The sequence below is a fragment of the Triturus cristatus genome, chromosome 8 (assembly GCF_964204655.1).
Source record: "Triturus cristatus chromosome 8, aTriCri1.1, whole genome shotgun sequence".
Taxonomy (NCBI): Eukaryota; Metazoa; Chordata; class Amphibia; order Caudata; family Salamandridae; genus Triturus; species Triturus cristatus.
Window position 1 is genome coordinate 1,551,840,216 of NC_140591.1, and position 23,750 is coordinate 1,551,863,965.

Here is a 23,750-nt window from a genome sequence, read left to right on the forward strand (position 1 = left end):
GGCCTGCCGTGACAATTTGAGATGTTGCTTAAACATCCAAAACTTAAATGAGTTCCAAGTACCTCCATGTCAAATCATCTGGAAAAGAACCTCTGGCAAAGGAGTGTATGTACCACCCCGCATACACTCTCCACCCGCCCCAGTGGCAGGTGTTTCCAGAAGTTCATAGCAAGACTAAGAAAGCCATCTAGAAAGGTACTGCTTTGATGGTCTTGCCTAGTTGATGGTCTTGCCTAGCTTGTTTGCCCCAAAATATATCGTTTGTGACCTGCTGTTGAAGCTTTTTTGTGTGGATGGAGTGATGGAGCCCTCCTGGGATACAAAAAAGGCTGCCAAAGAAATCACTTGCCTCATGCGGAACTCCGTGACCACTTTGGAAAGGAGGCTTGACTGAATATGTGTTTGTGCAAAGGGCGAAGGACATCAAGGGGTAATGCAATTAAGAGCCAATTATAAAATATAAAAAAAAGACTGTTCACATGCATAATTTGCAGTACAGGTGGACAACCACCATTATATCACTATCAAAGGAGAGAGAGGACTAGGTAGCTAGTCCGTATCCCCAGGGTTTATATGCGAGATCAAAAAGGACTAGCCTATTTGTGAATTTACATAGACTCAAGACTGTAAGGCAGGGTACAAACCATTTTGTTTGTTCATGAAGCCTTCACCCACCAACCTAGTTGGTGGCATGCTTCATCATCGGGCCCGCCCAGTGACACCGAGGTGTCCCGGGTGTGCTTCAACGCCTGGATACAGCGGAGCAGGTATGTATCAGAGTGTGCAGTGTAGTGACGTGAAGGTGACTATTTAAAAGCTATGCAGGGATCCCAGTACCCGAGGGTAAATTATATTTTAATAACTGGGTCACTGCTAGCATTAAAAAAGGCTGTTGGATGTTATAGGAATGTTAATTAGGGTTTCCTACATCCAGGTGTGGTCTACATGTTTCAGCCAGGCCTTTATGATTAAAACTGGCTTTCCTCAGGACCAAAGTGTGTAGGTGCTTTACATGTGAGAGGGGGATTTTCCCTCTTAGAGCATTAGTTGGCTTGTTGCCAAACATGCCCCATGGAGTAGTCCGGCAGAGGAATGGACCGATACTTTCGGTCAGTGTCTGCGTTGAGCCTCCAGTCGTCTCTGCGGACTGGAGGCTCAGAGAATACAGACTGCATGAGAGTCTGACCTGGCCTTTTTTCCACAAGAAAGGCAGGGGGTCAAAAAGATGGCATTTTGAGTGGAAAAAAATGCCAAAATCAGTCAGAAAAAGTGAGCACCTTACTTGACAAGATGAAAAACGTCGAAGGCAAAGTTTTCCTGAAAATTGAAGATTATTTCAGAGTAAAATCAGAAAAAAGTGGAGCTGTGTAACCATGGTCCTGCCTGAAGGAGCCGGAAAGAACAACTGACCTAACTGTCACCCTGTGGCATGAAGGGAAGCTGGGGGTCATGGCTGCCTTAAAGGCACGGTGCCAGTTTATTTCTATGTTGCTATGAGTTAACTTTTCGGCCTTTCTAGGCTATGTTTTCTGCAATGCAGCCTGTGAGCGGTCAATGCTTTCAGTCCTACCTGAGAGATTTTGCTAAGTGCTAAGCATTAAAACAGTTTTCAAACATGCTTTGCTGTTTTTCCATTTTTTTCAATGTATTGTTTATGATATACAAGGGAGCCCTTACAGGTTTCACACATGTTCTAGTTAGCTGGACATTTCACTCGTAAAAAACCAATGAAATTCCCCCGTTATAGTTAGTGCAGGCAACTATAACTCACGCGACCGCAATCCTCTGCTGATGACGTCAGATAACTCACTTTTCTTCCATAGGGTAACATTGACTGGTTTCACTTGAAATTTCTTCTAAGAGTGGAGTTTCTAAACTTTAAAATATTCACCTAAAATCAACCGAGTAACGAAAACGAAAATACTCACCTGCTATCAGGAGAGATCCTAGTGCTGGATCTTGGTGCCTAGCACTGACCCTGCAAAGTAATTACAACCATACTTACCGCCAACTCAATTTTCTTCCATAGGAAAACTTTTTCTGTGAAATTTCTTCAGTGTCGATTTTTGCAAACTACAAATATTCTTTAAAAAACATACCAACTGTGAAAACGTAATTACTTGCATGTTTTAGATAGATGTCCCAGGGCTGAACCTAGGAGCCCAGCACTGGATTACAAAAGTAACGAGAATATACTTTACCTGCAACTTGAATTTCCTTCCATACGATAACATTGCCTGGTTTTTGCTGAAAATGTTTCTAAGTGTCGATTTTGCAAACTTAAAAATATTCGTTAAAAATCGCCTGTATAACCTAAACACATTTTCTCAACTGCTTACAGGTGGTGCACTAGTGCTGGATCCAGGATCCAACACTGAGCTAGAAAAAACAACAATAACCCCACTTATCTGCTAAGTGAATTTCCTCCCATAGATAACATTGGTGATTCTAGTAGAAAAAGTTTGTGTTAACTCTTAAAATATTGCTTAAAAATCACAACAGTAACTAAAACGCATTTACTCACCTGTTTCGAGGAACTGTCCCAGGACTGAATCTAGGATCCAGTCCTGGAGTTAGAAAAGTAATCTTTAAAGTAACTAATTGCATTTAACTTGAAATTCCCATTGAGCTCAATGTATTATTGTGTTTGAAATCGTGTTGCCTATTGCAACCACTAACTATTATATTCAAAAGTATATTGCCTATTGAAAAGTATTTATCTAAAGCATCTCCATCCGAGAAAGTACATTTTGATACCCATTGTTGGTTCTAAAATAAAACTACATATTTTTATACAAAAACCATTGGCTTAGAGTTCAGTTCTTGATTGTGTGAGACCATTTGCTGGCTGAGTGTCCAACAAATGCTTTACACGGTCCTCTGATACTGCCTTACTGCTCGCCCAAGCTTCCACTTTAGAGAGTAAGGTTATATCTAACTTTAGCCTCTGCCAACCCTCTGGGGACTGGGGACTCTGTACACACTGTACCTATTTGGGAACAGTATATACAGAGCCACTTTCCTACATGGGCACACCGTTCTCCCTCACTTGTTTTTCTGGCCGGTTCTCCCGCCCAAAGTGGGGGGTAGAACCAGTGGGGACCAGTTGCTGAAAGCAGCAAGTGGTCTGGGGAAGCTCACAAAGGCGGCATTCCATTGAAGCTTCCCCTTCGTGAACCCTGCCTATCCTGGGGCAGGAGACTTGGCACCTCGTCCCAGGAGGCGCATTGTTTCAGGCCCCCCGAGAGCAGCCGGCTCTCAACCCAGGGGTCCAGAAACATGTCTGTTGATGGCAGCCTAAGCAGCCACTCAGTCGGGACACTAGAGGGGCGTTAGTTTTCAGGGGGCATCTCTGAGATGCCATCTGTGTGCATTTTTCATTAAATCCCACACTGGCATCAGTGTGGGTTTAATGTGCTGAGACGTTTGATACTAAACTTCTCAGTTTTCAGTGTAGCCACTATGGTGCTGTGGAGTTCGTATTGACAAGCTCCAAGCACCATATACTCTTAATGGCAGCACTGCACTTATAATGTCTAAGAATGGACATAGACAAAACACGCAGCCTGCAAAGGCAGTGTGCGAGTGCAGTGGTACAGGACCTCTAAGGGTGGCACAATAAGTGCTGCAGCCCTTAGAGGCCTTCTCTGGTCACAGTGCCCTTGGTAACTGTGGTACCATTTACCGGACGATGCCGGTCCGGGTCCACATCGGGATGGAGGCCGGGGGTCAATCAGCGTCTAACTAGGTAGAGGTGCAGGAGGAAGCGGCGCCGGTGGAGGAAGCGGAGCCGGCGTAATGAGGCCAATCCGGTCCTATTTCCAAGGGGGGCTAGCGGCCTAGGTACACCCCCCCCCCCCCCCCAACCGAGTCCACGGGGCCCAAAGGCACGCCGGCAGGTTTGGGTCGCCCAAAAGATGGCATGCATCGCCTCGTAGAACGTACGAAGCTGGGCGGGAGTCGCTCCGGGTCCTGGAAAGGGAGGGAAACGTGGAGTAGACTCCACCCGCATCAATCGTCGGGTCGGCCGACGAGAAGTCGGAGAGCAACGATGCTTCTTCGATAACTTCTTATGCTTCGACTTATCCGACCCAGAGTGCGAAGACTTCGAATCCGAATGATGGTGGCTCCGCGACCAGTCCCTCGACCTCTCTCGTGACCGGGACCTCGAACGGCGCGGAGCCGACTGCCGGTGCTCAAGCAGCTTTCGGGACTGCTCCCACAAAGCCTTCGGCGTCATCGACCGGCAGTCGGAGCACAACTTGGGGTCGTGGTCGCGCTCCAGGCAAAAGTCACACACGGTGCGGATCAGTCACCGACATCATCCGATGACAAAAACCACCAGGCTTGAAACCCGGCATCCCTCGTGCACCAGAAGTCAAAGACTCGAAAAAGAAATAGACAATAGTTGAGAAAAAGTTCCCGGACCTGCGCTGACTGGTGCAGAAAAAGAAAGAACTGACGTCAGCACGCAAGGGCGGCATCTAAGTACCTGCCGTGACGTCATCTCAGCGACCACAAGGCCAACGATGGACCAAGAGCCGACCGACACCATCTTCCGACGTACAGAGGTACTGCTAATTAAAAAAACTTTGCGGATCCTGTCTGACGCCTAGGGGTAATTTTAAGGTAAGGAATCTATAACTAACTTGTTTCTTTGTTTTCCCATAGAAGGATTCTCAATCTGAAGGATATGTTGGTCCATTCTCGACCACATACTCTCCGAAACAACCGATCAAATCAGGGTTTCATAGCACCCATTAGTGGCCATCACCCATGTGGTAATGGTAGCGTGTGCCGCATGGCACAGACCAGTAAAAAGATCACTTAATGACAATACCACTTGGGAACAACGCAGGTTTACCAATTGCGACTAAGGGCGTCATATATATGATCACCTGCCCATGCAACCTGCATTATGTTGGCATGACTGCTAGAAAAATTAAAACACCCATATATGAACACTGGAGTAATTTGAGATGTAAACAAGCCACGACAAAGATGACATCTCATTACATAGAACGCAAACACACACTGAAGGATTTGAGGTGGACTGTAATTTAATAAAACACCAATAAATCCCATCTATTTGAAAAAGAACAGAGATGGGTTTATAGACTCAAATCACATGAGACGGGTCGAAATGAAAATATCCCTTGGGGCCAATTTGTATGAACATAGTTTTTCATCTGTGCACTAAATTATTTACCTCCGGTCTGATAAGGGGGCCCACTCTTACATCCTTATACCAATCCATGACTTTCACATGACAGAGTGAGCCATACCGTTTCCAGTTCTCTATTCGCAATCTGCTCACCTTAAATAAGACGACTTTTTTTTTATCAGCATAATTAATAGAAGGCTTTAATTTCTTGATAACATGGACCCTAATGCCACAACTTCGTTTCAGCCTACTATACATTATGGTAACCAACATGACTATGTAGTGAGAGGTTGATTTTTCGCTCCAAATACATGTCCGCACAATGCCCTGATAGCCCCTTCATTTTTTCATCCTTCAAAATACACATAATGTTAACCAAAATGATCACGTAGTGAGCGGTTATTTTTTTTTGCTCTTAATACATGTCCGCACAATTTGCACGGACTATAGACAGCAACATTGTCACTGTAACCATGTTACTACGGTGACGAATCAGCGTTCTCTGAAGTGAGGACTGGTACCACAGTATGCGGTCTAGTCGCTGGCGCCCACATGAACGCACACGTTTGGCAGTGAACCTATGTTCTATGCCAAACTCACACGCTGCTCCAGTAACATTGGAGCCTCGTGTGAGCAAGTCAGGTTTGCCGAAAGGGAGTAGCCTTGACGAAGTAAGTAGACACGCTCTGCCCAACATCTCGTAAGCGATTTGTCGTGTCTTTTTAGACAGTAATCTAACTTCAGAGAATTTCTAATTTATTAACATACCTTCAGGGTTGGACTACAGCCAGCACTTCAACTCCTCGAAGGACTCATGAGACCCAGCGAAGGTCTCTGATCATGTATATAATTAACCTCAATCACCACGGTAACATGACAATGTGCCAGCAATTTATGCCTTATAAATGTTTATATGTTTGTAATGTCTTGTTAGTCCATTTATCACAGAATCTTCGCACTTTATACGCAGTGGTTTGGCTTTTTTTTCACCACTATAACCACTGAATCATCTATGATTTTTAACCCATTGTAGACCCGAGGATTGTGCATTTTTTAACCTTTTTCTTTCTCTTAATACCTCTGCAGGATTTTTTAGATTTAAAGCAGACCAATTCGGTGCTGTTTATATTGGTTTTCTTATTTTTGTTGATCACTTTAACCGTCCTAATTGCAACATCAGGAGTGGGAGCATAATTTCTCCTTTTAGGCCCTTGGGGTAGGGCTTGAAACTAGTCGACCAACCAGGGAAACAGTAAGTAATCACACCTCTAGCATTTCCAGCTTGTTCCCAGATTTTAGCATATCAATTAGGGGTAGGAAAAAAAGTTGTTTTTGTCCCACTATTTTGATTTTTTTAACTTTCACTTACAAAACCCATTCCATCTTTATAAGACGACCACATAGGTGTACAGAGACAACCTTATTTTTCTATTAAGTGCTCCCGCGTATTTGTAGGTAGCAGCACGCCCCTGTCTGTAGAGGGCAGGGATGGACCCTATGACGAAGCATGCCACCAAGGGGAAACCCGGGTGGGTGAGGGTTATTTGAAAGAAAACGTTTTTTCCTTCTTTACAGTCCTAGCAAGTTGTGCACTTTCCTTTTGAAATAGAAGGGACTCTCTTTTTGGCTATTTGTTCTAAGATGTACAACATTGATTTACGTTTCCGGATCACATTCGGATTCATCAGGGCAGAATTTTAGCAAGGCTTGGAATTATGCCTCCCAAGCCCAAAATCAGAGGAATACCTCGTATGAATTAGTCACAGACATTTGTTTACGACGGTCCTGACAAAGTTTAAACCTTGTAATTTTTGGAAGGGCCATGTTCCTTTGTAGTGTGTTATTCTGGAGCAAGCTCTGGATTCACATATGAAGATGTGGAAAAAAGTATGTGAGGTCGGAGACCAGGTATTGTGTCAATTATAGGGTGGAACAAAGTCAACACGGAGCCGCACAACACCACATACCTGCTTGCGGAAGCAATGCTGCTTTTCATCTTTCGTATCTAACCTGGCACTTAACGATATTCTAAATGTGAGAAATCTGTGGTTATAAGTATCCATAAGAATGTGTCAAGTTTTAGACGATTGAGGTGGAGGAAGAGGAGAATGAAGACTAGGCCTGTCTACCTCTGCTTCCACATAGGTTAAAAAAATAAATAAAAAAAAAGTGTTGGTGGTTACTGCTAAACTGGCAGATATGCTGAACCTGAAATTGTGATACTGCTGGAAAAAGCATCTTTAAAAAGAAAACAAAAAAAAATAATTGTTCAGTGTTAAGGAATTCAAAATTGACATGCTTTACATTTAATTTCCAAGTGCTCATGTTTTGGCTAGTATACAAGATCAAAATGTATACTTTCTTTTTAACTTCCTCGAAAATGGCCCATAAGTCAACAAACACAAAAACACTAAACAGCGATGCAACAGCCCATTTGTCTTGCTGCATGTTTGCCCCTCCACATATTGATCGACTGTTTCTCTTCATAACTATTTGTGTTAATGCTGTGTTCCTAGATAGCCTGTGTTCATGCTCCAATGCCTATTCCCACTCTATCTCTTGAAACGGTCTGCCTAGTGATTCCTCCCATCTAGAGAACCGTGTGGGCATCCTGTCATAGATGGGCTCAGTTTACTTTGCCATGTGGTGGTGTACCAGAAAAATGTTCTACTAATCCAGCCACTACCATAGGAGTAGGGCCTTTTACCACAGGACCCAGAATCCTCTCTATCCTGCTTGTTTCAATATTACATGGAAGGTCTGTTGACTTTGAGGTCCTGAACTGTCCTTCCCTTGAGGGATGCCAGGAAGGCTTTTAGGACCAGATGGATCACCTGTAGCTCAAAAGGGGATCTGGCTCTCCGCCAAAGACCAGAAGAACAACTTGCATACATTTGGCAATGCTCTTTCTGGTGAACACTAAAGATTCCTCACCTTGTGAATACCACCAGAAGCCAGACTGAATCTGGGAGATTTTTCTAACCAATTCACTTGAGCGCTGGTAGGCGGCTTCATGCAGCTCTGCATCAGGGGTATCCCGCCCGTATGGGCTGCAGCATGTATTATGCTACCCATGAGACCACTCAAACCGACTATAGGCTTGCCTTGGCAGCCTGTATAAGCTGGTGCTAGCACCACAGAAGTAAGTTTTCTTATAGCTGAGGTCTACACTTACAACATAAAAGTCACCCCAAAGGTAGGCCTTTCAATCCTGAAGGTAGGGTGCTAGGTTACAAGTGTGAGGGTGCTCCTGTAAGAGCAGGACACCCACTACAAACCCTGGAGATTATTCTCCAGGCTTTGTAAGTGCGATCAGCCATTTCTATACATATAGTGGCATTACGTGATAGCTATTTATTGGCTGTGCTGAACCTGGGCATGTTTAGTATCAAACATGGTGGAATCATTACAGGTGTTGGAGGTATGATTCCATGCACAGGCAGCTTCTCCGGGAAGCCCCCAGTGCTCCCGATAACAGACTTTAAGGGTGTGCCAGCAAGCTAGAGCTGCTGCCGACCCCAGACACGATTCTGCCCTTCTGCCGAGCTCGAGCAGGGGAAGGTAGAACAATAGGTTTCCTGTCACAAGGAGGTGTGACCACCTTCCAGACAGGACTTGGTGTGTGCTGGGGGGAGAGGTGGGGGGGCAGGGGGGTGGGAGGTGGGAGGTGCTTGCCGGTGCCACCAGATTGTTTTGAAGGGCACATTTGGTGCCCTCCTTCCATACTCCAGTTGGAAACAGTTCAGGGAGCCCTTGCCTCCCGCTCTGCCACTAAACTGGACAAAGGACATAGGAGTATCTTCCCCTCTGTCCAGTCTCTCCTCTGGGAGGGACCCTTGAATCATACCAACCATTTCCCTAGAGTACTTAAGGGCTTACCTATGGATGGCTCTTCAGATTCGTATTGGGACAAGATTTAAACCCGAAACCGCTTCAACCTTGACCTTGTCTGGGCACCTTGGACTTCGCTTGAAAGAGTCTGCATCAAGGAAGATTCCTGCTACTCCTGGTCTTGCTGTTCTGCAAGTCTTAGTCATCCATCCCTGTGCTTCATTCAGCTTCCTCTCCTGTCCTGTGGGCATCAAAGACACCCGAAAGAATCTCGCTCTCTGTGGGCAAAGCAACGAAGCTGACCGGTCTGCTGCTCCCGATGTCCTACAGATTCCGAAAGGCTCAGCAACACAGGTGGTGGTTCTGTAACTACCTCGAGGCCTGGCCTGTCCTCTCAGCAAGTTTGCGGTCAGTATCCGTCGTCTGAACTGTTGGATCAGAATCTCTGTGCACCGCGTCTACGTGCTGTTGCAAAGGGTTGTTGACTCTGTACTCCAGAGATATTCAGCCTCCCAAATCTCTTCCTGCCAAGATCTTCGTCCTCACCAAATACTCTGCACCGTGGACCTGCATCTCAAGTGAGCTGCTCGAGGTCCTCTTGAGACTACTGTGCCTTCAGCCTGTGGGTCCTCTGGAGGGTCTTCTCTGGCTTTAGTGGCTTCCCTTGCTTACTCAGGGCCTGCTCTGACACTCCTGCAATTGGCGAGTCCCTTGGACCTTGCTGGTCCAAACGTTACACATTCTTAGTTTACCACGTCTGTTGCTGCTGCCATGGCTTGTTGGTGCTCCCGCCGCACACCGACCCCCTGGTTCTTGACTTCCGACATGGGACAGCAAATGAATGGCTCCTGGTCTTCCACAGAGTCGGCTGATCCTCACAACTGCAGCGACTAGGTCACCGTCATCACTCCATCTTCCGTCATTGGTCTTCCATGCCTCCTGGCCACCGCCGAGTGGCACAGTCTCTATCCGCTCTGCTTGGAGTGACTCTAAAACCTTCGGTTTTCCAAGGGGTTTCTTCAGGGTCCTCCTTCTTGAAAACTGCGACTTTCCCAATGACTTGCATTGAGCACACAGCCTCCGTGGGGTTCCTGGGTACTCCTTGGGTGCCCAGCTCTTCCGAGTCTTCTGATCCAAGTCCCGATTTCGGTCGCAGTTCGCATTACACTTCTTTAGAATATGGTTTGGTCTCCCCGGGAGTCTACGGTGCATTTGTGCTTACTTACCTGTTTGACGTATAGGATTGATATCTCCGGGTAGGAGATATATCCATGTATAATTGAGTCTGTATATTAAATATACTTATTTGTATAACTACACTGTGGTTCTTTTTCATTTAACCTACACTTTATGATTAAATCTGGCAAAACAAGCTGCTTAACATTACTCCTGGACTAAGCCGGTTGGCTGCTCTCCACAGCTACCACTTGCAGAGCTTTCTATGGTTGTCTAATACCACTAAAATCACCATAAGGGCTGTCTGTATTAGTGCAGGGGGCTTCACTTAAATAAGTGTGCACCATATACTAAGCGAACCTCCTACATCCGGGAAATGGTAACTTGGCTAAAGATCTTTCAATGGACACTTTCAATTGATTGACACCAACCTAGCTTTCAGGGACCAATCAAATTCAAATTTTAACATGAAAAGTAAGTACATACCGTCGAACAGAAATAATACAACACTTAGACTATCAATGTTGTCTGTTCAAGCCTTCTGTTCAGTTATATCCATACATCTGTCATATCCAAAGCAGCATGCCCAAAACGAATGCCCAGAACAAGTAAAGTAGTATAAACCCACTCAGACAGCAGGATACAATCATTACTTTTTCTGTTTCACCATACGTGCACAATGAAGGGCCTAAAATAAGTGCTAAAAACAATTCAGTATAATGAGAAGAAAACTGACAAAATTCACATTAAATAAAACTAATACTTCTTAGAGAAATTTAAACATCTCAAACTCTGGGTAAGAGTAGATGTTAAGCAGTTTCATGATCACCTGTCAGTTGTTCGCAATCCATAAAGCAAGCTCTTACTTACTGTGCATTTGTGATGTGTAAAAGGACGAAAATCGCCCATTGCCACAGTCCTGCATTCTCCAGTTGGGCAGCGTAACTGGCATGCAGCACTCCCTGGCTTTGCTCTGATAAATGGGTATAGTTCAAGGCCTGTAGTACTGTCCACAAGTGCCAACTGAGGCGATAGTCCAGGGGGTCAGAAGTCACGCTGCTAGGATCAAGCAACTGATAGAGCTCATAATGCCTACAAAAAATAAAATAGAAACAAAATTTTCATTACATTGTGGCTCATGCCTGGCTAACCACCAGGAGTGTGATCGAGCAATCAGTAACAAATAAATATCTACTTACCTATACTAACAGCATTGCAGCTTGATATTGTACATGCACAGGCAGTGCATGGTTAGTGGTTGGGCTCAGAAAAGTATCTTGGCATTGAACAAGTTACCTACTTTTGGTAACACTGTATCTGGTAAAGACAGGATCTAGCTGCAGATTCTTTACTTCGAATCCTCCCAAGGTGCCAGACTGGATCCAGAAACTTTTCTTCCCCCACAGCACGACAGCCGAGTCAATATATTTCCCTCTTCGACACGCTAACGTCAGTTTCTTCCGTGATTAATGTTCGAGCTTGAGAAGTGGGGCCACAGATAAAAAATTACCTATTGGAACAGTGTGCCAAGATCACAGACACCATGTGCCACATCCCTACTGCATCAAAATTTCAATAATAAAACAGCCAACAAATGCAAGAGGCGGAAGACAACCCAGGGCAGAAAGCAGGAACAGCAATGTCTTATAATACTCCAACGAGCTAGAAATAGCCTTCAAGAATACAACCGTACAGGACTGAGTAGTATCCAGATACGAAGCAGGAAGAACCCTCAACACCACAAGGATATCTGCAAGGAGGAGTATCCCATATCCGGCTCAATATGTAAAAAAGAAAATAGTTTGCTGAGTCGGGAGGATGGGAGGTGCATAAGGATTCTGCGGCTAGATCCTGTCTCTACCAGATACAGCGTTACAGAAGGTAAGTAACTTGTTCACCTGATAGAGACATCTAGCCACACATTCCTTACTTAGAATCAGATACTCAAGCCATACAATCCCCGGAGGGACTGCGAACTGGAACTACAAAAGAATACAGAAATAGAATAACCAAGTCCAGAAGACAAGGAGACCGGTTAGAAAGAACGGCTGAGGAAAACATGAAACTCGGCCCTAAAACTCCCACATAAGGGACCAGACTCACAAGAATTGTACACTGAACACCACGGGAGCAGAATGCAGGTTAATCAGACACGTCACTGCCCAAGGAATGGAACAGGAGAAACAGTTTTGACCCCCAACGGCATCTGATCCATGCACATAATGTGGCAATAACTGTGCACTGAACTATAGGACAGACAAAATAACTAACAATGTTGGGAGAAAACATCCATCTCAAGAAGAAAACCCCAATAAACGACCTAACTAGGCCATAAGAGATCGTGGAACTAATCTAGGAGGGTGAACAGGTCATGTGGATCACTGATAGTTTGAGGTATTGGTGTTGCAAATAATGCGACACCAATAGCTCATACTTTCAGTAATGCCAGACCTAGTGCATTGCAAATGCTTGCTTATGTGATCCGGGAACCAGCATTGTATTTCTCGGTGCAGTACCGTAAGCTGCTACTAGAGGTCCATAGGGACGAGTTTTGAAAAGTTGCTGTTGCTACATTAAAAAGTAGCATTAGTAGATTTATGCAATTCCTAATTTCACTTCAAGGCTTTGATAAGTGGGCCAGGAGTTTTGGGTTGTGGCTACACTGGTGTTTAAATAATTTCACCACCCTCTGAGCGACACATGCCCATTGTTGGTAAATGAGGCACTAGTTGTGAGGCCTGCACAAATAATGAGTCTACATTTGTCCTTCACTGGGAACCAAACACCCCATTGTAGCACTTGACTCTGAGGGTAGAGTTGCAGAGCAGTCTAAGGCTCAATCAATCAATCAAGGACACTTATAAAGCGCGCTACCTACCCGTAGGGTCTCAAGGCGCTGGGGGGGGGGGGGGGGGGGGGGGGGGTTGGGGGGTGCCGCTACTGCTCGAACAGCCAGGTCTTCAGCTTCTTCCTGAAGGAGATCGGAGGTGGCGTTTGGGAGCGTAGAAGTTGACTCGGCTGTTGAGGTAGCTCGGGAGGGCAGGCGAGGGGCACACGCAGCAGCTGGTGGCCGTGCGGCGCGGGGGTGTCCCACAAGTCTAACTTAAGGGAAGTAGTGTGGGCTAGTAATCACCATTTACAGATACGCAGAAATAACTCAATAATTGTGAGAAACTGCCATCTTTCTTGCATGGTAGGCCCCCACTTTTTGCTGAATTGCTGATTTACTTTGAGTGTGATCTGGGCTCCTGCCAATCAGGTGCCCAGAGCCTGTGTTCCTTCCCTGAAACTGCATTGAAGCCTAAACCAAATTGACATCTCTGGCCACATGTCAGCCCCTGGTAAATGGTACCATATGTACCCAGGAAACCATGACCAGAGAAGGCCCCTAAGGGCTGCAGCACTTATTGTGCCATCCTTAGAGGCCCTGTAACATGACACACACTGCCTTTGCAGGCTGAGTGTCTGGGTGCAGACACATCCCTGTGTGCCATGCCCACAAGCCACTGCCCTGGCATACAGTCACCCCTCTAGCTGGGTGCCCTATGCCAGTGGTGAGGGTACAGGTGCATGAGCCCTGTACCCCTACATTGCCCAAGTCCATTCCTGGGCCCTGTATGTGCAGTGTTGCCATTAAGAGTATATGGTTCTGGGAGGTCGACATTACGAACTCCACAGCACCATGATGGCTGCACTGAAGACTGGGAAGTTTGATATCAAACTTCTCAGCACATTAAACCCACACTGATGCCAGTGTGGGATTTAATGTAAAATGCACGACAGAGGGCATCTTAGAGATGCCCCTGAAACTAACCAACAACCAACGTGCTGATTGAGAGGCTGCCTAGACTGCCACCCAGCAGACATGTTGCTGGACCGCTGGGTAGAGAGCCATCCGCTCTCTGGGCCTGCAACAATGCACATGCTGGGCGAAGTGCTAGGTCTCCTCCCCAGGATGGGCAGGGGAAGCTTTAAAGGCATGCCGCCTTTGTGAGCTTCTCCAGGCCACTTGCTGTACTCAGCAACTGGCCCCCACCGGTTCTGACCCCCACTCTGGAGGGAAGATCGGCGGGAAAACCAAAGTGAGGAAAGGGGGTGTGCCAGCCTCTGCCAACCCCACCCCTCAGGAGAGTGACAGGATAGGGGGTGTACCCACCCCATGGAAGGGACCCATTGGTCCCTGCCCTTTACCTACCTGTAACGCCCCTAAATTTAGTACTTGGGGGCACCCTGAACCGCCCTTCCTCAGATCCCGAATCCGAAACAAGAAAGTAGATCAAGAAACAAGACGACCTGTCGTGCAGCTGCTAACAAGAGGAAGACACCAACTGATTTGGCCCCAGGCCTGTCAACCCTCGAACCTGCTCCTGCTAAACCCCAGCATCTCCAGTGGTCAGCAACCTCAAAAACCCCGGAGGACCTCCCTGCCTTGTGACTCTAAAGAAACTGGGACTCCCACGAGCATTGTGTGAGAAAGTGCCATCTTTCTTGCATGGTATGCCCCCACTTTTTGCTGAATTGCTGAATGTACTTTGACTGAGTGTGCCCTGGACTCCTGCCAATCAGGTGCCCAGGGCCTATGTTCCTTCCCTAAAACAAACCAAACCCAAATTGGCAAACCCTGGCCACATGTCAGCCCCTGGTAAATGGTACCCTAGGTACCCAGGGCCTTGTGACCAGGGAAGGCCTCTAAGAGCTGCAGCACTCCTTGTGCCACCCTTAGAGACCCTGTAGCCTTACACACACACACTGCATTTGCAGGCCGAGTGTTTGGGTACAAGACAAAAACTAAGTCGACATGGCACACATCCCTGTGTGCCATGCCCATCACCTACACTGCCATGGCATACATCAGTCACCCCTCTAGCTGGGTGCCTTATGCCAATGGTGTGGGCACAGGAGCAGGAGCCCTGTGCCTCTACAGTGCCCAGGTCCATTCCTGAGCCCTGTAAGTGCAGTGCTGCCATTTAAGAGTACATGGTGCTGAGAGCTCGTCAAACACGAGCTCCACAGCACCATAATGGCAACACTAAAGACTGGGAAGTTTGGTATCAAACTTCTCAGCACATTAAACCCACACTGATGCCAGTGTGGGATTTAATGTACCCAGCACCCCAGAGGGCATCTGTGAGCTTCCCCAGGCCCCTGCAACCCCCCACTCTGGCGGGAAGCTTTGGCCGGAAACCCCAAATAAGGACAAGGGATGTGCCAGCCTGCCAACCACACCCCTCAGGTGGGGGAGGCGAGGTGAAGCACATCTCCGGGCTCTCGCCATCTTGAAGATGGGGAGCCCTACCCTATGAGGACTAGGCTACTGCCCCCCTCCCACAGGAGAGAGGCAGGATAGGGGGTGTACACACCCCAGGATGGGGACCCATTGGCCCCTGCCCTTCACCTACCTGTAACGCCCCTAAATCTAGAATTTAGGGGCACCCTGAACCTTCCTTCCCCAGATTCCAGATTCAAAACTACGAAAAGCAAGAAGAAAGAAGACCTGCCCTGCAGCTGCTGAAAAGAGGAAGACACCAACTGCTTTGGCCCCAGCCCTACCGGCCTGTCGACCCTCGAACCTGCTCCTGCCCGGCATCTCTTGTGGCTAGCAACCTCACCAACCCCGGAGGACCTGGCTACCTTTTGGCTCTAAGCCCCTGGGATTCCCATGAGTAGAGGCTCTACTCGAAACCTATCTCTAACCCCTGGCAGCAGCCCGGAACCACGAACCCAGCACACTCTGCACCAGCCGAGCCTGGCCAGTGCCGGAGTGAACAAAGACCCTGAGGACAACCCCACGGCAACTGTGACCCCGAGTCCGGCACCCAAGGACCTCCCTCGACACTCCTGAAGAAGCCTGCAGCCTCAGAACAAGGTGCCCCCCCAACCGCGATCAACAGAGGGTAAGATTTCCCGACACCTAAAGGCACCCCTGCACGCGGCGCCCCACGGCCCCCCTGTGCCCAATCCCGGGGTACTTACCTATCCTCCAACTACCCAACTTACCTCTCGAAGTGGTGGTGGCACCTGAAGAGTCCTCGTCCCCGAGCTTGGTCTTTTTCTAAACCGGAGATTTCCCATTGAAATACATGGAGCGCCCGAAGGCTCAAAAGCCCTCTGCACCCAGCCGCCCGAGTGGCCCTGGCAGTGAAAACTCTACACCTACCTACTTCCCCACTTGCCCCGAGTAAGTGACCAGGAGCCCAGCTCCCACAGCCGCGTGGCTTGCCAGTCAGCAGCCACCAAACAAGGCCCCCCTATCTCTCATAGGACAACATTGGGCCTAACTCTCTCTGCACCCGGCCGCTCTAGAGCCGCTGAGGGTGAACCAACTGTACCTACCTGACCCTGGGAGACCCCCGAGTCTGTGCCCAGAACCTCAAATCTGCCAGTCGAGTACTTACCCTTAAACCGCAAACTCTATTTTCCTCATAGGGTAACATTGACTGGCTTTTTCCTGAAATTTCTTCTAAGCGTGGACTTTTCAAATCTTCAAATATTCACAAAAAATCAGCCGAGTGACAAAAACATTTACTCACCTGCTCTTAGGTGAGCTCCCAGTGCTGGATCTTGGTGCCCAGCACTGACTCTGAAAAATACCTACAACTGTACTTACCCTTAACTCAATTTTCTTCCATGGGAAACCATTGACTGTTTCACTGTGAAATTTCTTCGAAGTGTCGATTTCTGCAACCTTTAAATATTCTTCAAAAATCGTATAACAAAACGTAATTACTTACCTGTTTTGGATAAAGGTCCCAGTACTGAGTCTAGGCACCCAGTACTGGATTACAAAAGTAACGAGAACATACTGTACCTGTAACCTGAATTTTCTTCCATAGGGAATCATTGACTGCTTTCTCTGAAATATTTTCCAAGTGTCAACTTTTAAAATAGCTAAATATTAGTTAAAAATCATTACAGTACTTAAGTCGACTTACATCACTTGATTCTGAGAACTGACCCAGGACTGAATCTAGGATCCAGTCCTGGAATTCCAAAAGTAATCTAAAAAGTAATCTGTTGCAAATAACTTGAATTTACCATTGAGCTCAATGTATTGTTGTGTTTAAAAATAGAGTTGCCTACTGCAACCACTTGTCACTGTTTACTAAAGTCTATTGCATATTGCAAAAGTATTTATATGAAACCTCTCCTGTAGAGAAAGTATATTTTAAATCCAAGTGTTGGTTCTAAAATAAAACAAGCATATATTTTTAATATATAAACCATTGGCCTAGAGTTCAGTTATTGAGTGTGTGGAAACCATTTGCTGACTGAGTGTGTACAACAAATGCTTTACACTGTCCTCGGATACTGCCTTACTGCTCGACCAAGCTACCACTTTAGAGAGTAAGGTTATATCTAACTTTAACCTCTGTCAATCCCTGGGGGACTGTGGACTCTGTACACCCTGTACCTATTAAGGGACAGTATATACAGAGCCACTTTCTCACACATTGGTCCTGCTCAACAAGCAACAACCTCTGGCACCAGCCAGGAACCGCGAACCCTGCACACTCTGCACCCACCAAGCCTGGCCTGTGCCTGAGTGGACAAACACCAAGAGGACGTCCCCCCGGCGGCTGTGACCCAGAATCCGGCACCCAAGGACCCACCTCGACGCTCCGGACGACGCCTGCAGCCTTAGAACCAGGTACCCCTCCAACCGCTACCAGCAGAGGGTAAGATTTCCTGATGCCAAAAGGCACCCCTGCACCCGGCACCCTGCGGCCCCCTGTGCCCAACTTCTGGGTCACTACCTATCCTCCAACTACCCAACTTACCTCTCGAAGTGGTGGTCGCACCTGAAGAAACAATAATATTCCTTAAAAATCACAACTGTAATCAAACGTTTTTACTCAACTAAAAGTAATCCAAGAAGTAATCAACTGGATTTAACTAGAAATTCCCATTGAGCTCAATGTTATATTGTGTTTGAAATTGTGTTGCCTATTGCAACAACTGTAACTATTGCATTCAAAAGTCTATTGCCTATTGAAAAGTATTTATCTAAAGCATCTCATTCTGAGAAAGTATATTTTGATACCTATTGTTGGTTCTAAAATAAAACAAGCATACATTTTTATATACAAACCATTGGCCTAGAGTTCTGTTCTTGAGAGAATGAGACCATTTGCTGACTGAGTGTGTGCAACAAATGCTTTACACTGTCCTCTGATACTGCCTTACTGCTCGACCAAGCTACCACTTTAGAGAGTAAGGTTATATCTAACTTTAGCCTCTGCCAAACCTCTGGGGACTGTGGACTCTGTACACAGTGTACCTATTTGGGAACAGTATATACAGAGCCACTTTCTTACAAGCCTCTCTTCCTCTTTCGAAGAATGCGGAGGCAGAAAGAAGGTGGGCAAAGTGATGGGTCTGCCCGATGTGGAAGGGCGTGACAACTTTGGCAAAAAAGAAGGGCGGGTCCTTAAAACCACCTTGTTGCGGATGAACAGAAAGGAAAGGTGGTTTGGAAGAAAGAGCCTGGAGCTCACTCACTCTTTTGGCAGAGGTGATAGCTACCAGGAAAGCCGGCTTGAGAGTGAGAAGACGCAAAGGACAGGTATGAAGGGGCTCGAAGTACCAATGACTTACCTTCGGTAGTGCTGTATCTGGTAGAAACTATTCTAGCCGCAGATTTCTTAACGTAGAATTATCCCCAGGCGTGAGACTGGATCCGGAAAACTTATTCCCACAGCATCTCTGCGCGCCAGGGGGGCGGCACCACGGGACCCTGCCCTGACGGCGTCCACGGGCATGACATCAGCGAGGTCACATAAGCTCCACCCTGGCGCGCTGACATCAGTTTGCTTTGGAGAACCTTTCAGCGCCACCACGCGAAGCCAGTGCAAACAGAAAACTGAGCATGAGAACAGTGTGCAAGAAGTATAGAAAGAAGGAAAAAAAAAAACAATCCATGGTGACCCAATAGCAGCACGAAAGACAGCGTCCGCACCGCGGACCAGAACACGTATGACAGAAAAGAACATGGCAGTAGCCCAAAAGGTAGACCCACAAGAGAAAGGGACAGAGAACCCCAAGGACCTACAAGCAAAGCAGCAGGCAGAGGAGACAGCAGCCTCATGTAAAAGCACGAAAGGGAAAGGAGGCTGGAGCGGACAAGGACCCACAACAGACCCCCAGACAACCCTTTCAAGGCACGCAGAGACCCCACAAGAGCGAAGAACCCATGCACCGCCCAGACACCCCACCCCCCCCCCCGAGGGCAGCAAGGGAGGAGAATCCTCAGGAGCAGGGGAACACATATGGGCACAAGAATCCATCTACACAAAAACAGCCAGAGCACGCATCCAGCAGGAAGGAGGCGAGCAGGATAGCCGAAGAGGGCAAGTCGCCCAAGAGAGATGAGGACAGAAAACAGGCAAAGGAGGGCAAGTCGCCGAAGAGACGAGGACAGAAAACAGGGCAAAGGAGGGCAAGACACCCGGAAGCCCAAGCCACCAAGGAAGCCTATAGCCGAAGACCCAACCAAAAAGAGCCCAGGGCCCCCAAGAGGCAAGCCACCCACGGGAGGTTTGGAACAGAAGGCCCAGCAGGACGGGCCCTCGCAGAACGGGGAAGAAGGGGGGGGGCGGGGGGGTCATGAAGGTATCTGCGGCTAGAATCGTCTCTACCAGACACACCACTACCGAAGGTAAGTAATTGGTACATCTGATAGAGACTACTACCGCAGATTCCTTAACGTAGAATAGATACCCTAGCCAGACCCAGAGGGGAGGAGGGACTGTGCGAGGAGCCCCCCCTCCAGCCTAAAGGAACACAGAACCCCAACAGGGGAGCCAGCAAGAGGCAAGGAGGACAGAACCGTCCCACAAGGTAAGGGGCCACAGAAGCCCGGAGGAACGAAGAAGACTCCGCAAGAAACCAAGATAAGGGCCAGCAACAGCGAGCACTATCCCCACACCCCGCGAAGAGACAGCAGAGCGGAGAGGCGCCCCACAAGAAGAGACTAGAAGAAAAGAGCAGAGGCACACACCGCTGCCCACGGAGACGGAGAACAGCCCCGACAGCGCACAGCCGGACCCCGGCAGAGGCCAACAAAAGGTGCACAGAGCACTCTGAGTGCAAGGCGAGGCAAAAGAGCACAAGAAGAGGACCCAGGAAGGGATGGCCCAGAGGTACAATCCGGGACGAACCCGAAACACCGACCTACCGAAGCGGACGTAATGGAACAACAGAAGGAAGGCAGCAGCGCCAGAACGAGCCAGGCCGACCGTCCCATCAACAACCAAGACGGAACCATCAAGGAAGGGCCCACAGGTGGCACGACCGAAGGACACCATGGATCTCGAGGCAGAGAAAGAAAAAGAAGAAAGGCCACCATAGGCGGCATACAGCGACCTCGTGGAACACAAGGAACCAGAGAGGGCAGGTGCAGCTGCCCAACAGAGAAGAGGACTATACAATAGCCAAAAAGTACCCCACCTGGGGTAGGACAGTCCCCCAAAGAGCACCAGGGGGAAAAAACCTCTTGGGGGCAAAACCCCACGGCAGAGAAAGAACCAAAAAATGCCCGCAGACCGCACCGCAGGCGGCTTACCAGGCAGCCAAGTCGCACAAAAAAAAATTGAATGGCCGAACCAGAGGCCGAGGGCACAGAGAGGACAATCAGACCTCAAAGGCCCATTCCAACCTAAACCAGATACAAACGCAAGGCCGAAGGGCACACCAAGGGCAGAAGGGCCAATAAAAGGGCACCAAGACATATTTCACCAGAACCAGACTACGAAAAACAGTGCCCCAATAGAGCAAGGGATAACATCTCCCAAGGAACACACAGACCAACCACCAAAATCAATGAAGAGGAGGAGGAGGAGGAGGAGGAGGACGACGACGACGGAGGACCGCAAGAAGTCACTGAATCGCAGAATCTGCGTGAGTGTTAAACAGACTCCGTCAAAGGGCAAATCAACCAAAAGCCCGGATATTTTCTGGGAAGACGCCATCGTGCAACCAGGCATGGCGGCGGCGGCGGGCAACCGAACACACCATAGCAGAGGCAAGACAGTCTGCGACATCCAAAGCTGAACGCAGAATATATGACGCCAACTTTCGACCATCGAGCACATGGCTCCGCAAGTCCGCCCCAGCGCCCACCCCGGAGATGCGGGCAGAAGAGCCTCCGCGGTATCCCAGAGGGCAGAGGTATCTCTAGCCAGAACTGAAGACAATGCGCGTTCTCTTCGGTGGCGAATAGATCTAACCAAGGCTCAACCCACTGCTGAAAGAGACCTTGCACCACGTCCGAGCTCAGACGCCCTTCGTGATCCATCAAGCACAGGCGTCAGAGTTCGTCCGCTCTGGCGTTCAGAGAACCTGCCAGGTGTTGAACCATCAAGGTGATGCCGTGATGTTTCAGCCACGTCCAGAGGCGCAGAGCCTCCTGACATAGGGTCCAGGACCCCACCCCGCCCTGTTTGTTGAAATACCACATAGCGGTGGTGTTGTTCGTGAACACCTGCACCACACTGCCCCGGACAAAGGGAAGGAATGCCTTCAGTGCAAGTCAGATCGCCCGAAGCTCCAACAGATTGATATGGAGCCGGGACGCCGCCGGAGACCAGCGGCCTCTGACCTCCGCCTCTCCCAAGTGGCCTCCCCATCCCAGGAGGGATGCATCCTTCACCACTGTGTGCTCCGGTTGGGGAAGGGAGAGGGATCTGCCATTGACCCAATCGCGATTCTTGAGCCACCACTGCAATCGCCGTGCAGTGCCCTCCAAGATCTGGACAGGATCAGACAGGTTGCCCTGATGCTGCGCCCACTGGAACTTCAGGTCCCACTGCAGAGCCCACATATGCCATCTGGCATGTGTTACCAGCAGGATGCAGGAGGTCATCAGGTCCAGAAGCCGAAGCGTCATCCTGACTGAAACCCAGAACAGAGGCTAAAAGATCGGAATCACAGCCTGAATATTCCAGACTCGCTGCTCCTGAACCACGACGATGAAGGGGAGCTTCTGAGAGGGACTCAGGCGCGCCTTCGGCACGTTGATGGAGAACCCCAGAAGATGCAGGAGGTCGGCCGTAGTCTGAAGATGTTTGACAACTGCCTGGGGCGAGCCCGCCTTCAACAACCAGTCTTCGAGGTAAGGGAAGACGGACACCCCGGGCCTGCGCAGGTGAGCTGCGACCACCGCCATCAATTTCGTGAACACCCGAGGGGCACTGGTGAGGCCGAAGAGGAGCATGGCAAACTGAAAATGCTCTTGGCCTACCGTGAACCGCAGGTAACGCCGGTGGGCCAGCAGGACAAGGATGTGAAAATATGCGTCCTTCAAGTCCAATGCTACCATCCAGTCTCCTGGGTCGAGGGCATCCAGGACCGGAGCCAGAGTCAGCATTTTGCACTTCTCCTTCCGGAAGAAGCGATTGACGTTCAAGATCCAAGATGGGGCGCAGGCCCCCCTTTTCCTTCTTGGGGACCAGAAAGAAGTGGGAACAACCACTCCCTACTTCCGGTCCAGGAACGCACTCGAAGGCCCCCTTGGCCAAGAGGGCCGTGACTTCCTGCTGGAGAAGTACCAAGTGATCCCCGACATGCAGTGTCATGGCTGGAGGGGAGGACTGAATTGGAAGGGAGTAACCCCTGCGGATGATCTGCAACACCCACTTGTCCGATGTGACATCGCGCCAGTGTGGGGAGGTGGTGGCGGATCCTGCTACCCACCGGCGTGGGGTGCTCCACAAATCTTGGATCAGGAAGGTTTGGAGGTAGAAGCAGCAGGGGAGGAAGTTGGCTGACCCCCACGCTGATTGCCAAATCCGGCCCTGCGGAAGCCGCGTCCGCGAGGAGGCTGGTTCTGCACTGGCTTGCCGAAGGAACGTGCTTGGGCGCCTCAACCGTGGCCACGAAGGAACAAAAACCAGGAGCGGCCGGGCCCTTTGCGGAAAGACCCAAGGACTTGGCCGTGGCCCGCGAGTCCTTAAAACCCTGCAGTGCACTGTCGGCCTTATCGCCAAACAGGCGAGTGCCATCAAAGGGCATGTCCATGAGTGAGCTTTGAACATCCGGCGAGAACCCGGTAGATCTCAACCAGTCGTGGCGACGAAGCGCCACAGTCGTAGAAATGACCCTACCCAGTGAGTCCGCGGTGTCCAAACCACACCAAATGGTGAATTTAGCCGCATCCTTACCCTCAGCTTGGGACAGCCCAGCGTGGGTCTCCTCAGGACACTGAGGCAACACCTGTGCAACTGTATCCCACGCCGCGTGGGAATAGCAGCCCAATAAGCAGGCGGTGTTCACTGACCGCAGCCCCAAGCTGGCCGAAAGAACAACCGCTTACCAAACTGTTCCAGCTTCTTAGAGTACTTATCTGGTGGAGCCGTGGGAAAGGCACGCTGACGTCGAGGCTTGGATAACCAGGCTCTCAGGCATAGGATGAGTGGTCAGAAAAGCGGGGTCACCAGGCGCCGGGCGGTGACGCCTGGCGACAGTCTTATCCACAGGGGTCCCTGTGGCGGGCCGCGACCAAGTGCAAAACAAGACGCCAGTGAGGGCGTTGTTAAATGGGAGCAGGGGCTCCGACGAAGTGGACGCTGTCTGGGCCACCTCA

General features: G+C 49.0%; 1 protein-coding gene across 7 annotated transcripts in view; it reads right to left on the minus strand.

Annotated features, from left to right (window-relative positions):
- The window catches only part of NUP98 (nucleoporin 98 and 96 precursor), a 791,668-nt gene that overhangs the window by 132,214 nt on the left and 635,704 nt on the right, over positions 1 to 23,750 (minus strand). For all 7 annotated transcript variants that reach the window (XM_085623457.1, XM_085623456.1, XM_085623459.1 and 4 more), the window contains one exon: positions 11,042 to 11,263. In XM_085623457.1, coding sequence (XP_085479583.1) covers positions 11,042 to 11,263 — 222 coding nt within the window. The remainder of the gene's footprint in view (positions 1 to 11,041; positions 11,264 to 23,750) is intronic.